The 16760-nt window shown below is 40.7% G+C and overlaps 2 protein-coding genes across 4 annotated transcripts; one reads left to right on the forward strand and one right to left on the reverse strand.

The window, feature by feature from the left end:
• Window positions 1-373: 373 nt before the first annotated feature.
• On the reverse strand, window positions 374-6165 carry spryd7b (SPRY domain containing 7b). Of its 2 annotated transcripts, none has more exons than XM_079562545.1 (6): window positions 5996-6165; window positions 5087-5230; window positions 4626-4742; window positions 4358-4524; window positions 2936-3038; window positions 374-1244 (listed from the first exon to the last, which is right to left on the reverse strand). In XM_079562545.1, exons 1-6 carry the CDS (start codon window positions 6159-6161, stop codon window positions 1147-1149), a joined length of 795 nt encoding a protein of 264 aa, XP_079418671.1. In that variant the 5' UTR covers window positions 6162-6165; the 3' UTR covers window positions 374-1146. The 2 variants fall into 2 exon arrangements, with proteins under 2 accessions (XP_079418671.1, XP_079418672.1); XM_079562546.1 differs by lacking the exon at window positions 5996-6165 and adding an exon at window positions 5683-5750 and having other exon boundaries at window positions 950-1244.
• On the forward strand, window positions 5941-8324 carry trim13 (tripartite motif containing 13). 2 transcript variants are annotated; one of them, XM_079562543.1, is made up of 2 exons: window positions 5941-6064; window positions 6680-8324. In XM_079562543.1, exons 1-2 carry the CDS (start codon window positions 6032-6034, stop codon window positions 7874-7876), a joined length of 1230 nt encoding a protein of 409 aa, XP_079418669.1. In that variant the 5' UTR covers window positions 5941-6031; the 3' UTR covers window positions 7877-8324. The 2 variants fall into 2 exon arrangements, with proteins under 2 accessions (XP_079418669.1, XP_079418670.1); XM_079562544.1 differs by lacking the exon at window positions 5941-6064 and adding an exon at window positions 6469-6607.
• Window positions 8325-16760: the final 8436 nt, after the last annotated feature.

A 16760-nucleotide genomic window follows, 5' to 3' on the forward strand; every position in this document is an offset into this window, starting at 1 on the left:
GGGGCGGGATCATCTCGGCACGGGATGCCCTCCTTTACAGCGACCCATCATCAAAACAAGGCAACTTCATTATGGCCATAGAGCAGGGGTTCCCTATACTTTTCATGCCGCAACTCATTACCATATCAACATACGTACCCTCAATGTTTACATACATAAACAAACAAATAATGTTACAATGTCACAAATATTGGGTTTAGTTTCAGGCTTTGAATCTATATTTACATTATCATTTTTATATTGTATTATTAGATGAAACATACCATCGATACTTTTCCATTTTGTATCTTGAAATCATCTGGGGATCCGAAAAACAAAAAAACACCGCATAGGACGACAGGGCGAGTTGCCTTAGGACGTTTATTTAACACAATATTTGGTTTGGTTTGAATAAATCAAAGACGTACACTGTGATACTTTTTATAACATGATACACACACGCACACACACACTCACGGAGTTAATATTTATGATAAGATTAAAATGTAATAATTAGTCAATGTAAACAGCAAAGTTGATTTCTGACCCAGACACGAATGTCAAAACACACAATGCCATTTTACAATTAATACAAACTATAAGAAAAGGCAAAGTAAGTAGGCCCAATACAGTGTCCAATTTGTATAATACAGACATGACAACAGTCAGTAATAAAGCTGAAATCAACAGTTCAATTCATAATGAAGAAAAAAAAAAAACACAAATATGGGCAGCATCCATCGCAAGATAAATTTGGATATACAGGACTTCTTCTCTGATGCATTTCTTTCTGCCATTCCAAAACCCAAGACCTTTCTGTAACTGAACATGAATTAAGACTAAGGTGCAACACAACAGAAAGGTTTTTATTTGTTTTGCAGTGGCACTGTAAAAACCCCACATTAAAGATTTACAATAGACATCAACAACTGTTTTTTTGTTTTGTTTGTTTTTTACTGAGATTTACTGAGTGAGTGGAGTCGTGAGTCGACTTTTGGAGACACCATCAAATTCAACAATACAAAGACCCAACCTGAGGTAAAACAGAAGCCTCTGGAGTCACATACTGTACATATAACCTGATTGATGTCTTGATTGAAAGGTGAATAGTCACAGGCTTCGTAGAGAAATGGATAAAACATTTTAACAGAAATAGAAGCAAGAGTTTCAGAAAATCTGCTGTTCAAATAGGATCTTCTCAAATCCGTGTGGAGCCGTGTGGTAGAAGTCACTAAACTGGCAGTCTAAGATAGCACTGTCATCAACTGAAAACAATCAAAGTTTAGAAGTTAGAGTATTTCATACATTTATGCTGGTGTGCTACACAGGGTTTCCCAACCAGGGGAACCAACCTGGAGGTACTTGAGCACTTTGCAAGGGGTGCTTTGAATTATTTCAAATGGAGGAAAACAAACTATGCTGAAACTGAGTTGTATTGCATCGAATAAAAGTTCATTCAAACAGTGTTTTTCAGCAAAAAGTTTGAATTTAAGGAGTACATTTACTATATTTTTAGTATAGTCGGTTAGTTTGTAAAGGTTTGGCAGGATAATCGCAGTAGGGGGTACTTGGAGCATAAATGAACGTCACGAGGGGTACACGAAGCAAAAAGGTTTGTGAACCACTGCACAAATGCTGACTGTACACCCGAAACGAGCAGCTTGTTAAGAGAGTCTGAAGGGCTGGCAGTTAGGAAGGAGGCAGGGAAAGTAGCCTCAATGCTCAATGCTTCCTATCATTCTTCCCTTAGCATAGGGACCTCTGGTGGTTCCTCATCGGCGATTAGGAGATACGTGCCATCCCATAAGCCACCGCGCCGAATAACTCCCCCCACCCGCCCCTCGAGTGATTCTTCATGAACCACTGTTGATTGACAGGCGCACATTTATTAATAAAAAAGAATCAAAAAGAATCTGCACAAGCCAGTTTGTGCTTTTGCTTTCACTAAGAAGAAACTTAAGCCACATGGCTAATTTGCAGACCAATGCAGCTGGATCTCTGACGATAAACCAAAGGATACAATTCGGTGGAATATTTGAACAGAGCATTTTTTTTTCTGTGACTGAAGGCTGTAGTTGTGGAAGGTAAATCTGAAACAGCTTCGTTTTCTGTGTGGCTTCATATGGTTGTGGTTCATGATTGAGTAATTAAAGTCAGTGACTGCAGTAGGAGTGTTTTTTGTAACCCAATACTATATTGGATATTAGAAGAGAGGTAGCGAGTGCTGCACTGGATCAACAAAGTCAAGGCGGTGTAGGCTAATTTGCAGAAATGTTCTTTTGAAAAAAAATAATACAAAAACAGGTGCGGAGGCAGGAATTTTATTGATGTGTTTTGAAAAAATCATGAAAAAGTTAATTTATTTCTGTAATTCAACTTAAAATGTGATATTGACTCATTACATGCAATGTGAGATACGCCAAGTCTTTGTTAGAATTTTGATGATTATGGCCGACAGTCCATTTTCAAAATATTCAAAGTTTCAGAGATTTTTAATTTGGGTTTTTTAAAAGCTGTGAGCCATAATAATCACAATTATAACAAGTAAATATATACATATAAATATATATGTTTCAGTTTAAGTTGAATGACAGAAGTGAATGCACATTTTCATGATATTCTAATTATATGACGAGCACCTGTATATGGGGTATATTGCTTTTATAAAAGAACTGTCGGTGATGTCACTTCCCCTGTGGTTTCTGCCGCTGGGTGAGGACAGCCGGATTGGACAAACAGCTCTGAAGCTCTAGTTCCTAACTGCATAGGAATCTAACAGTTGACCTTTTCACGTGACAAGGGGTTAGGGGCTAGGATCAGGACATAGGTGCTATTATTTCAGGGATTCGGATGGACCCCGACTTTCCAGCCAAAGAACAGACATACTGCCCTCTAGTGGTGCTAAAATGTTGTTAATCATTTGTAAGGACAATGATGAAATTACTGATGAACTTACCATAAACAACTGGATATACAGTGCCTCGAATGCCTGAGGCAGGACAATGCATGTTTTTTCCATTCAGATACAAATTCAGTTCCACATGGTCATATGTGACTCCCTAAGACCAGAAACAAAGTGAGTAATAACGCACAATGGCACACAGAATTTCTGCATGATAATTTTAAACATAATCTCATCAATACATAATATATATGTTTTCATAATATGCCCATTAACGACTTACAAAGATATCAAAGCGCTCATCTTATGATTTATCAATTTTGATTCAATGAAATATTGATTTACTTTTTGCTTTTGTGCATTTCGCAATATATAATGGTGGGTGTTGGCTCTACCCCTTTCATTGTGTAGATAATAGTACTGGCATCATGACCGCATGAGTCAGTTTCTTACAGAGAAGTACAGTTACAATGATTCATGCCTCGACAAACTGTGATGGCAAAACATTTCTCAATTATTGTTGGCAAAAACGTCTCCAACATTATTGAATGTTGTATAATTGTTAGATTGCTGAGAATTAAGGTTCTCGAGTCATCTTCTTTACACTGTAGTTGAAGTGTAGAACGTTTTGCCTCTCATCCAAAAGGCCTCATCGTTTATGCTCAGCCCGCTGACTAGATATAGACCACTGGGAGGAGTTTAGCTAGGCTAAGTCCCCCACTCTATTAACAGCTACGCTCACCTGTGTGTAAACACCTTTGTGGTTATAAGTCTTAACAACCCCACTCACACCTGAACCCCACTCTCAGCTGATCACTGCTAATCACCTGCCTATTGATCTGTCCTGGGCTGAGTTTAAGGTTGTGGTTATTGTTGTACAAGCCTACAGCATTAATATGTCCCCACTTATGTTTCTCCTTCAAGAGAGTTCCACATCCGTGTCCAAACAACTGCAGTTTAGTTTTGTCCCACTTTAGAATTGATGGTCAAAAGGCTTCTATTCAGATGACCCATCACTTGGCTCCTGAGCCATGACTTAGCCTTCTACTGAAACTAGCTTGGCTCTGCATACCATTTTCCAAGTGTATAGAAAAAAAATTGCTCAAATATAAATGACAGTTTTTCATTTTTTCAGAAGTAGAACATTTGACAAAGTTTAATAATCAAATAAAGATAAAGATAGCTTAGTCAAGTATAACATAGAAAGGCCAGGGAACAACTCCACCCGTCTCACCCGCAAAGCCATCACACAGTCTCGTCAAGGTTATGCCTTCAGGAAGGAGACTGCGGAATCTACAGGTCAGTTCCAGTCGACTGAGGAACAGTTTCGTACACAGGGCCATCGGGAAGCTGAACTCCCTGTCCTCCCTCCCCTCCCTCCCACCCCTCTTCCTCCTCCCCCACTCCACAATCAAGGATGAGAGAAACATAATGAACATTTTAAAAAAAAAGATTTCGAAACAGAACCAAACTTACCACAATATCACCCTCTTGTGGGATGCTGTTAGCTGGCAGTTTGTTCTTCTCTTCATTATTGTGGTATATAGAGCCATCATGCCTCAAGACTAAACTGTTTATGTCTCTGCCTAAAGGCACTTGGTTAAGATTTACTTTTTGTGTAGCCACACCAATTCCCCACACACCTGAAAAATAGAAAAGGAGTACAAAGTGTGGCATCAATCATCTATTTTCAACACCTCGTTAAATAGTTGCGTGTAAAATCGTCATGTATGGGTCAGATTACCTGTGGACTGAATCTTGAATTCAAAGTAGCTCTTGTTTTGGTGCAAAGGAGCATTGGCCAAGCATCCTCCAGTGCCACATATCCTTCGACCACTTTTGACAATAACAACATCTGTGCCTGGAAAACGAGGTATGTTAAAATTCAAATCAAAATGTCCATTCATAAAAAGTTCAACTTAAATCAGCATTTATTTAGCCTATACTTATCGAACACTTTACTACTAAACACACGACTATGTTGCTATGGCGAGACCAACATACTTGCCAGGGAAAGTGAGATATTATTTTTTTTTTTACTGTCTATCCTACGTACAACACTATTAAAGTCAAGAGTTCCCAAGCACTCATCAGCCGGGAACATTAGCTCTACAACAGTTAGCATTCATGCTAATAGCGGAAGTAGCAAAACCTATGAGTAAGCCACGGTTGACAGTCTCCGTGAACACATCTAGCGCAACTAACCCATGTGATGAGTATCTAGCTGAACCGTGGGCATTTCTTTAAGAGGAATGTGCCCCGAGCCAGCATCTCCGCAGCATCCCAGACAGCACGTAAACATTGCAGCCATTCCAGATACCTCACAGCGAGCGGAAGTGCGTCCCCGCTCTGTAAGAGACAGACAGCTCGACTTCACCACAGCGACACCTTGTGGATTGAACGGGCGTGCCTAAGCTGCTACAGCCCCAGTATATCCAATCACAGCGCCTAAGACAAGCAGTGCTCCTGATGGCATGGAAACAAGGGAAGAAAATCAAGGTCAAAATTTTACACGTGACATAAAACTATTGGATATCGGCGTGTTACATAACAACTTTGGCTCAAGAAAGTTCATTCTAGAGATGGCACCGTTTCAACGAAAAAACTTGAACAAACCAAAATAAAACTTTATTAAGTGCAAATCGTGTGTTTATTATGCGGCAGAGCTAGTGCTATATGGTCTGATTTACAAAACTAGATAAACTTCATGGAACCAGGGTTTTTTCTTAGGATTAGATGCACGGGTTACCTTTAGCATAGAAACACATTACAATTGTACAAATAAAATGAAATCACCTCACCAAATCACTTAAACAAAAGATAAGGCCAAACCAAAGCGGGTCAAGTCTAGTTGACAGTTTTTCACGCTGTAATGTTTTGCATGGCAACAGCCCCTCCCCCATCCCCACTGTTAGGGACCAGCAGTCAATATGCAGCAAAAGAGAAAACGCATAACACAGCAAAGCTCAACTTTAACCTGACAAATAGCCACGTGAAACTAAGACATTTAAAAACAATAACCCCTACTTGTTGCCTGGTGGTTTTCTGCCACTATAAAACACAAGGAATAGCTTTGAAATACTTTTTGAGTGAGTCAAAGGGTTAACCCTGTACCCGGAAAAGGGTGAAGTCTGCACAGCAACAAGCGCCATGATTGCGTTGCACAGTGCGTCTCAGCAGCTGGTGAGTGATTCTTTTGGTCCGAGTAGATGCATGTTTCTATGGGCTCGCAAAACCTGACACAGCGCGCTGTCGTTGCATTATAGCAGGGAGATTGCATAGTTGCACTCTGGTTATGCTTTCTTTTCCTCGACAGTCGTTGGGAACAGAGCGCCTGTTTCGCACCGTCATGCAGTTTTCCATCAACAAATCGCAGAGAATAGACTGCTGTTAGGTGTTCAAAGTTAGCAACTATATGGTTTATCGACGTCCTGGTCTGCAACGCACATCTTGATTAGACGCCAGAAGCGCTGGATACAGGGGGAGAAGACTTCAAAGGAAAGATGCGCGCTGACGCTTTCAAACTGGGAGTCCGTGTCAGAGTTAATGCCAACATTTGGCGCTCACCCTCATACGTGGGCACAATGAGACGATTCATTTGCAATCTCAGGATTGGGATTTGAATAAGTGGGAACGACTCATAAACTGTATCCTTTGGGATGCTTCTTTTACGTGCATTTTGTATAGAATATATACGCCTGTGCTGCCTTTACGCAGCTCTGTGGGGTGCGTATGTTGATGTTTGACATATTGCTGTAATGAAGTGGAGGGTTAACGTGTGATGCTGTGTGTTTACAGGGTGCAATGGAACAATTGGAGGAGGAACTTACGTGTCCGATCTGCTGCTGTCTGTTCGAAGATCCGCGGGTGCTGCTGTGTTCTCATAGCTTTTGCAAGAAATGCTTGGACGGATTGTTGGAAGGAAATAGAGGTCCTGCTTTTAGGACACCTTTGAAATGTCCCACCTGCCGTAAAGAAACACCTCACAACGGAGCAAACAGTCTCCAAATCAACTACTCTTTGCGTGGGATCGTGGACAAATACAGCAAAATCAGAGAGTTTCCTAAAATGTCCGTTTGTAAACAACACTGCGGACAGCCTCTTAATATTTTCTGTGCCACGGACCTGAAACTCATCTGTGGCTTTTGCGCTACGACAGATGAGCACTGTGGGCATAGGTTCACTTCTTTGGAAGACGCATACGAGCGCGAAAAGGAAGCCTTCGAGGAGCTGCAACACAGAGTGGAGAGCTGGCAGAGCGCGGACATCCTCACCTGTCTGGAGACCCTGCAGGCAGGAAAGAAGAAAGCTCTCCAGTCTGTGAGCAGGGATGCAGAGAAAGTGATTGATTACTTTGATAAACTCGTTAGCACAATTGAATGTAAAAAGAACGAGATCCTGTCAGATTTGGAGACACTGAAGCTGGTGGTGATGCAGGCGTACGACCCGGACATCACGAGGTTGAGCGCAGCCCTGGAGGAGCAGGAGCGCGCTCTGAGCATGGCACAGTCCTTCAAGAGTATCACGGACCCCCTGTGTTTCCTGCAACAGATGCAGGAATTCCGTGCAAAGTTCAAGGTCCTCAGAGAAACACCGCTCCCCTATTGTAAAGACCTGGACATAGGGCCACTTGTGCGTAATTTTGATGTCAAAAAGTGGGACTCACTGAAGCTTAGAGAAGTGGATAAAATCAGCGTTCCTCACGAGAAGGTCTCCTTCAAGTCTGGTTGCTCCCGGGTGACAGCTCCCAGAGGGACGACTTTACTTCTGCGTCTGTCACTGGCAGTGGCCCTGCTGCTGTCCACGCACGTCCTTACAAGCACTGTGCAGCTCCGCATGGAACCGCTGCTCACTGCTGTCACATCACAGCTCTCTCAAAGCGCCGTGTATCTGCGCGATCTGGCTTCTGTGTCCACAAGTTTACTGAGTGCAGGCCAGCAATGCATCATAAATATCATGGAGTCCACGGTCAAATTCTTTGGTGGCTTTCTCTAGTGCAACACTTTAACTCAAAAGTACTGTTGTTGCAGGAAAGGCAATGATTTGCATTTCCATTTTTGTACTTTAGTTTAGTCAAGCCAAAGCTGACAAGGCTGAGTCCCCTGTAGTTTTTAGGTTTCCTTTTATGTTTCAAACTTCACACAATTTGGTACTAAAATAAATTATGAGTAACTAAATAAATCTGACAACCAATGCCAACCCTGTCTAACTTGTTTTATGCGCAAACATACACTGACTGACTGAAGACACAAACATGTAAGTGCAGCATCGGCCTTTCTCCGCGTAAAGCATCACATGGATGCTGCGCACTGATCAAGGTGCATGTTGCGTAACAGGCCGCTAAAGAAAACCTACAGGAGTGAAAATACTTCAATATCCTATAGAAACTTAATGACAGGCATTATGTCTGTTTGTGGGGGAAAGGCTTATTACTGAATATAGACTCATTATTTTTGTCCACATTTTAAAGTGTTTCCCCCTCCAACAGTAAGCATCGTTAGCCTATCTGAAATGCGCCAAATGCTCTTATTCAATTACCATTTTGCTCCTCTTTTTCAAACTCTAATGTCTCAAAGCCATTTATTCCTTTTAACATCAACAGAAAGACTTGAGAATATAAGTGAACCCTCATCATTGTGCGTCATAGCACGCATATAGCCGTCTGTTGCCAGGCAAATAAAGAATGTGAAGTGCCACTATATTTGAAGTCTCAATTGGTAATGTGGAAATAAATACAGCTTTGACACACGCAGTAGGCCTATAGATATAAACATATCCTATGTTTTTCTCATATTAAAGTTTAAGCGCATTCAGTGATATGAAAAAGAAAACTTCCTTGTCAATATTTACGTCAACAGCCTTCAGCCACACGTGTTGGTTTTCCCCAAAAAACAAAACCAAAAAAAAAAACAGGTCAATTAAGCAATTATAAGCTAAACCAGTGACTCTTTACAAAGATGAAGCTCCAGAGTATTTTTTGCATGCGGAGTTGCGGCGCGTGCTGCTGAGATACGGCCTAAACTCTTGTGGGTTGTGTGTCTGTGTGAAAAGTCTGAATTTCTTAATTTGCAATATAGTTTACCAAGGTCTTTAAGCGGAGTGTGTAAAAACTCATACAACTTAGAAACAGCAGTGCGCTCTAAAGTTTATTAATTGGCGGCTCGCGTATATCACACTCTAAATAGGGTCCGTGAGTGGATCAGTGTCTGCAGTTTGTAATTATCTGCCTAGATGTAAAAAAAAAAAAAAAAAAAAAAGTGTCGCCAATTCCAGCACAATTTCTGTTGTATCTTTACATATAAGCGCGTACCTGTGATTTTGGGATATGAGGCCTCGAAGGCCGTAGATCGAGGGAGCTGCATCTGCATCGCACTTGTAATGGAAAGGAGCGGCTCAGTGTGTAAAGAACTGTCACCTAAACTGACCTCGATAGTGTTATATGAGCCAATCTAACTCCAACCTAAAATTCCTTATAGGCAACAATTGGTTTATATGGCCTTAAAAACAGCACTGAAAGGTTGTCAGGTGTGGGACATAGAATGATTGTGATACAGAGACAGCATGACACAAACATTTGCAAAGCATTCACTAAAATAAAGAGTCTCCTGTCATTGTATAAGCAAAACTTTATTAAGTGTCACATTTTCCACAAACTCTTGAACATGTTGTCACTAAAATATTCTCAATCACAAAGCTTAAGCATACAGGGCAAAATCCAGTAAGGTGTCTTTTTTACTATTCATTTCTGTGGTTGTCAAATCTAAATGATGAACATTTACAGAAAGAACAAACAGACTTCTGTGCAGTGGTCAGCTGTGATTCAGCAGCACGGGGAATACTGGAGGCTGGAGTCACAATCGTTACTCCAATATTTACGTGCTGCTAAAGTGCGGCGGCCAGTCTCCAGACATGTCACATACATGTTGTCTTGAATCAGGCGTGGGATTTTCCTGTTCCACTGCTGCAGCATGGTATGGCCTGCATCTCTGTGTATCCCACAAACCATTCCGTGCTGCTACAGTGTCACAAGACACACTTGTGTCCACTCTGCTCAGACATGTGCCCAGAGTCCACAGATCCTCACCTCCATCTGACAGGTTCATCTGTAAAGACAACAAAAAAAAAAAAAAGGATCAGTTGAGAACTAGGAAAAGTAACAAAGTCAGAGGGAAAAAAAGTTGTAATGAAAGATAATGAAGAAAGAACGAGTCTTGATTTCATGCTCTTGGGAAGTTGGTTTAATATTTAATAATGCCAGGTTTTAAAATATTCATTGTAAATCTCCCCAACAATTGTTAACATTAGGCTACCCAGGGACGACAGGTGGAAATTAGCGCTTGCTTTATAACCTGGTATAATGCACTGTCTTGGCTTCAAATGCATAATAAATGAATGAAGTTGAAATAAAATAAGCAAAGTAACGAAAGAAAGATTATGTCACAAAATAAATAATGTGGTCACCAACTACAGCTGCCAGTAAAATGCTGTGAATATGGTTTCTTCAAACTTGTGTCCCATTTGAACATTTGAATGAGCAATGTACAAATCCAGAAATTACATCTAAAATTGAACATGGGGGGGAAAAAGTGGCCAACACCTGTCATGATACAGCGAACATGAACTACAGTGAGAACATTACTCACCACAAGGCTTTGTCATTTAATATTTGCATAGGTGTTAGTTATTTAATGATAAAGCTTTTTTTACACAATAGATTCAAAATAAAAAACACATTATAATTGTTTTAACACATCTGAAACTGCAGCCACTAGAGGTCTCAATTTACCTGCAACATGATCTTGGCCAGAATGGACCAGTGAAATGCAATTGTTGTGATGCCTTTGGCAAATCATTAATAACATTTAACAAAAATATTGCAAAAAAAACCTGAACACAAATATAATCTCACATTTATTTGAAAGTGAGCGGAACACAGTCAGTGATGTAAAAGTGGCCTATTGCTGAGCTGTGTGTAATAAAGTGTGTTGGTGTCCTCACTAACAGCAGCTGGTACATGAGTGAGATCCACTTCTAAACCAGAGCCATCGCACCATCACAGGCAAACACACGATCATGTTTTACACCTGCCAACAATTCAGAAACTTCGATGCATTGACCCACTAAAACATTCAACTCTTGAACTGGTTCACAGGAATGAGAACACTAGTTTGAAAAGTCATTCATTTAAAAAAAGAAACAAATCTTATTTGACTCCAGCATTAATTATAAATAACAAGACTGTTTTAATTGACAATTGTCAACCTGGGGGTCGGGACCTCCACGGGGGGTTATGAGATCATTTTTGGGGGTTGCCAGGTCATATTGGAGGAATATTTTCTATGTAGTTTGAATGGAAAACGGGCCTTGGAGGGATGCAAACTTGCCGGGGTCGGGACTAAAAAAAAGAAAAAACACTGAAATAAACCACAAAATGTTACAAAGTATCAAAATAATTAAACAATGTACAACTGTGAATTGAGTGCTAAATATTTAGGGAAAAGCAAAGAATTAATGTGTGAAGTTTGTACCTGTCAATAGAAACTCCACAGTCCTGCACTGGACTTATCAGGTAAGCAGTTTGTCTGAACAGTTCTCTCCATGAGTTTTCACATCAGTGACTTTAACCTCACCCATTTTTGTGTCTCCTTTAGGGAGCATGTCCAGACATGTCACCTTCACTGCTGAGCCTTTTTAACCCCTTCCTCCGACATTTGCTCCTGGTACAATAGTCTGCAAGAGTCACCTGACCCCAGGGTCGAAGATCAAGTGCCCTTTCCCTCCATGAACCACACGGACAAGACATGGTGCCAGTCACGGCCCACAACACTCATTACAAGTGGAGGACCAATCATATTTAAGATTTATGGTTATAGTATATGTTATTGTCCTTCAGTCTTGGTGCTGCCTCAAACAAATCTACAAAAAAAATACCCAATAATAAAAACAACAGCCAATGACAATCAGAAATACAACTAAATAATGAAATGCTTCTACACTTTCTTATTCTATTACAGCAAATACTTTCCCACTCTGACAAAAAAGGACCATCAATCAAATATTTAACCTATTAAGATAATCAATATGCACTGTTTAAAGTTAGGTTGGAGCCTCTGAAGGACAGCAGTGTGGTGGGTCAGCATCTAGAGACATCAAACACCAGCCCCTAAAACATCTATGCAGCTCACAATCTAATGGGACGTTAAGTCACATTGGCGGGCAACTCACACTTCTTCAATTTCAGATTTTTTTTTTTAACAATGCACTCATCTAAAAATGTTGATAGTTTATTGAGCTGTAGTGGGCTGGATCAAAATAATAAAAAATGTATCCATGAAAAATCCAAGTGTGTACTCTTTGCAAAAGCCACTCTCTAATTATGACGCAAAGCACGTAAAAAAAAAAAAGTGCCACTGAAAATATTGAATTTTAATGAGATCTATTTTTATTTTATAATTTTTTAGTATCCTTTAAACCGAAGGAGGAAATAACAGGATGCAAGCACTGTTTGTTCACAGTCATGTCCACAAAGCCAGTAAGATACAGAAGTCAACAGAGCTAGGACAAGAACACGTTTATTAATCCTAAAACTACTTTTGTTTAACAAAGCCATGCACTCCAGATTTTCAATATGACCGAGTCATTGTGAAGGATGGACTTGGTTTGATGAGTGTAGAGAGCAATGAGCAAGTTCAGAGAGAAAGAGGAAGAAGCAGAGCTGGTGTGAGCTCAATGGCACACCCAAACTCACACTCCAGTCACACACGGTCAGCAACCTGCCCCATGTCCCAGACTTAAGGTTCAGCTGTGTCATTTATAACAAAAAACAAATAAATAAAACAAAGTCAATTCAGGGAACGACAGTAGGAATGTTTCTCCAGACAGACATGACTTTAGGGACTTTGACAACATCATTTTTTCTTTCTTTTTTTTTTTTTTTTTAAATATAATGTGATGCCTACATTACTTTAAAAAAAATAATACCAGTAGAATGTCAGAAAAACACACCCGTAAATTACATTTAATTGTGACAATTAAATTCAGTTCCTTCAAACAAGAGACATCAAATGAGTTTCTTACAATATTGAGTCAGCACATATTGCACTGTCATCTAAAAAAGCCATGCTCCTACTGACTGTATCGTGGTTTCCTATCTGATAATAAATATTATACACCTAAATTAATATTCTTTATCCATACATCCCACAAGAAAAGGACGCAATGTAGAAGAAATATCTTGCACCTTCCTCTGATCACACAACCCCCAAAGTCAGGCTTCCATGTGTCTTTATGCGATGTGTCTTTAAGAAAGCATTTACTTGCCAATTAATCTTTAATTTACACACATTTATCACAACTATTCAACAGTGTCAAGGACCTTTATGGACATAAAGTGACCACAAGATTTAAAAACAAGTTGTCAAATAAACGCACAAGTCTGGCCCGCTGCCACCGTAATCAACCTAACAAATCTACGGGGAAAAACCAAACACTTGGGATATCGAGTGGGATACTCCTTAAAGCTACTTTTAAAAAGTCTTCATAACTTTTTCAACATGCGTAGTCTACAAGAAAAGGGCGGTTACAAAAGCTATACAGCTTCTGTTGAATGCTCTGACCCACAAAACTTGAACCAAGACTAATTGCTGGAAAATGACCAAGACGACCCATGAAAACCTGCGCCCGTCAAAGCACATTTGAATACTATAAAGTTTGTGCTGAGTGCTGCAGAAAAGAGGAAGAGAGGGGTGGGGGTTCTGTGCAGCCGGGCTACAGCACATGTGAGCGTGTACAAGAAGAGGCACCGTTTCACCAGGAAATGGGGGTGGGAGCCTATTTTGCTTGAGGGGTCTATCAAGACAGAATGATGAGTCACAGAAAGTCATGCTAACAGTCTGAAGCATGGACCCGGAGAAAGACCGAGGCCAGGCACAGACATTGTCCACCTTTAGCCCCAAAGTTTCACCTCTTTGTCCAGTGCTCCATACGGGAACCAATAATACAAAAGCTAATTATGTATCCAATATGTGATTTATCCCATGCTACTAAGGCTACAAATTAAAATAGTTCACTGCAGGTGCCATGGTGGCTCCGATTACAAGATGTCACTGACTGACACAACATGTACTTGGCTCTGAAAGAACCAAAGCTTTTTGAAAAGCTGAAAAATTAAAATATGAGCACAATCACTCCCAGCTTGGGCACACATTAGCACTGCACCTGAAACACAAGGCATTTAGCAGCATAATCTATATATTACAATATGTTCTCTGTACACACTGTGGATTGACATGTGGAGATTGAACATTACACTTTGTGTGCTCATGTATTGCATTTAATTAGAATAAATACCAAGAATGTTTTTTTTTTTACTGTCAAAAATGTAAAAAGACTGGTCTTCTGTGTGTATTTAATTTAAAATATTTTTCTGCAACTTGTGATTCACACTCCCACATATTCAGCCATTGCCCTCACTGTGGTGTGACTATTTTACCTCCTATATCATTAGCAATTTTTAGCCAACTATATTTTTCCAATTTTGCGTTTTTTTTCTGGGGATGTCGGACGTATTGAAAGTACAGCTATGGTATAATTTCTAAAAAATATTTGTCAGTGAGGAAATTGACTACATGAGTGGACCTACATGTGTGTGTGGTGCAAGTGGGAATGGGCATGTGAATATGCAAAACAACTTCTGCTTAACAGGATCTTTTAACGTACAAGTCTATGGGGCTCGTGCTAAAAGCAATAATTAGCTAAAGTTATTTTCAAAAGTCAGCCACATGTCACCACGCACACAAACTGTAAATGATAAAAAGATGTTAGTGTCATATTATGTAACAAATTAAAATCGATCTATGGACGTACAAGGGCGGGTTTAGACAAACGATTATGGAGCATCTCTCTCCCTCTGCTGTTCTATACGCCTGAACAGGGAAAATATGCCACTTAAATCAAACATTCGCGCTTTGTGTCAGAAATAAAAACTGATCCAAAACGTGTTGAGAGTTTAAAACAAACTTGTCGAGCTGACACTGTGGGCCTTCGCTTGACTAAATATTCAGTCAATATGTTTACAGCAAAAATGCGTCATTAAAAGTTTATCACATCAAACCTAGACAGTTGGCACGGAGCCATAATTATTAAAAATAAAATAAAAAATACAGAGTTATGACAGCTGTTAAAAAGCAACGAAGTGACACCAGACAGCCGAGAACCTCCAGCGCAAAAAAAAGGGAAAAATCATAACCCATTTTTTGATTTACTGTCCATCCTCCTCACACACCGCCCTGCCCACGAGACGTGCCCGTGTCCGAAACATTCCTGCCAGGGTAAAAAAAAAAAAAAAAAGGGAAAGAATAAACTCTCCGAATCTTAAAACAGACGATACCCACCGCCTTTTCTCATCGCACTTTCCCTCCCTGAGCCTGAGAGTATTTGTTGACACTGCCCACTGTATCTCTCCGCTGCTCGCCTTCCGCACCTCCCGCTCAAAAACTCTGCTCTAAAAGCGAAAAAAAAAACGTCTGTCAGTCTCAAACTTTCACTAACAGTTTGATGCCCCCGGTCGCCCTCGGGGGGGGGGGAGAAAATATCGTTTTGTTTTCAACCATATGCTCGTCTCGTTATGGTGAAGACGGGGCGCTGATTGTGCAGTTTTTTTTATACAGCGCAGCAAAGTCAGAAATCCGGTCCTGTGCGCTAGCAGGCTAGGCTAACAGGCTAGCGCAGAAGTACTGGCAAAAGCTGGTCAAATGGCTCCCCCGCCACAGTGCGTTTTGTATTAACTCAGCCGTCCCTGCGTCCGAGATCTATCCGCACTGCCCCGCTCTCTCGAATCAGCGCGCACAAATTTTACCTGCGCCGTGTTGGGGGGGAAAAGAGCAGTTCATCTCCAGAAAAGCGCAGTTTGCTGGTGAGCGCTCGACTCGGTCCCTCTGGCTCAGCGGCAGCATCCTCTCATGATCCCCTCACTGCAGCTGCTGAGGCAATCGCAGCTCACTCGAAAATGGCGCCGAAAAGATACACTCCTCATTCAAATTCGATAGAGCCTCCCATTGCGTCCATTGGCTGCGTGCGAAGAGAAGCCCGCGCCGCTCATTGGACGGTGAAAATGCACTCTCGAATGATCTGTGAGCCCACGCAGAGCTCAGCCGAGAGGGAAATTAACTCTTTACGCGCTTACAGCGGCTCTCAATAACGTTTGTCCCGGCGAGAAAGCTTCAGCCGTTTTTACTCTATGGGTCAATGTGTTTATGTGGTTACCAAGAGCGGCCCGCGAGCCAATTCCCCAGCTAAACTTTTTCTAGGTCACCAACACTAGGCTGCAATTGATAGAAAATTATGTTCACTGAAAAGTGTGATTGTATGTCTGACTGCGCACTGCACATAAGTAGCATACGTGATACAGTCGAAAGACAGCACACAGGCAAAAACGGCTGAGATTGGAAAACAATGTTAGATCCAATTGACTCCACATGAAGAGCTGTCTAATTACAGGCTAAAAGTTATAAAGAAAAAGACAACACTTGACCAAAAGTGGCTACACTTTATTTTACACTACCTTGATACAAGTAAACTAAATTAAATGTATTACAATGTAATCTACTTTGTAACAATCCGTACCTATGTAGTACATACACAATGGAAGAATGTGATTCGTACTTTGGTGGTACCTTCTGTAATAAGACAGAAGACCCTTAGGGTTAGGGCTTAAGGTTAGGGTTAGAGTTTGGGTCCTATGTGTTGTTATATAACGTACGGTCAAACTAATACATTATTCCATCGTGTATGTAACACATCGGTACAAGTTATTACACACTGTTACATAGGACATTACATTGTACTAAATTTGGCAGGTGCAATGTATCAAGGGTAGTGA

Source organism: Gobius niger, assembly GCF_951799975.1.
Source record: "Gobius niger genome assembly, chromosome: 9".
In the NCBI taxonomy this organism is placed as follows: Eukaryota; Metazoa; Chordata; class Actinopteri; order Gobiiformes; family Gobiidae; genus Gobius; species Gobius niger.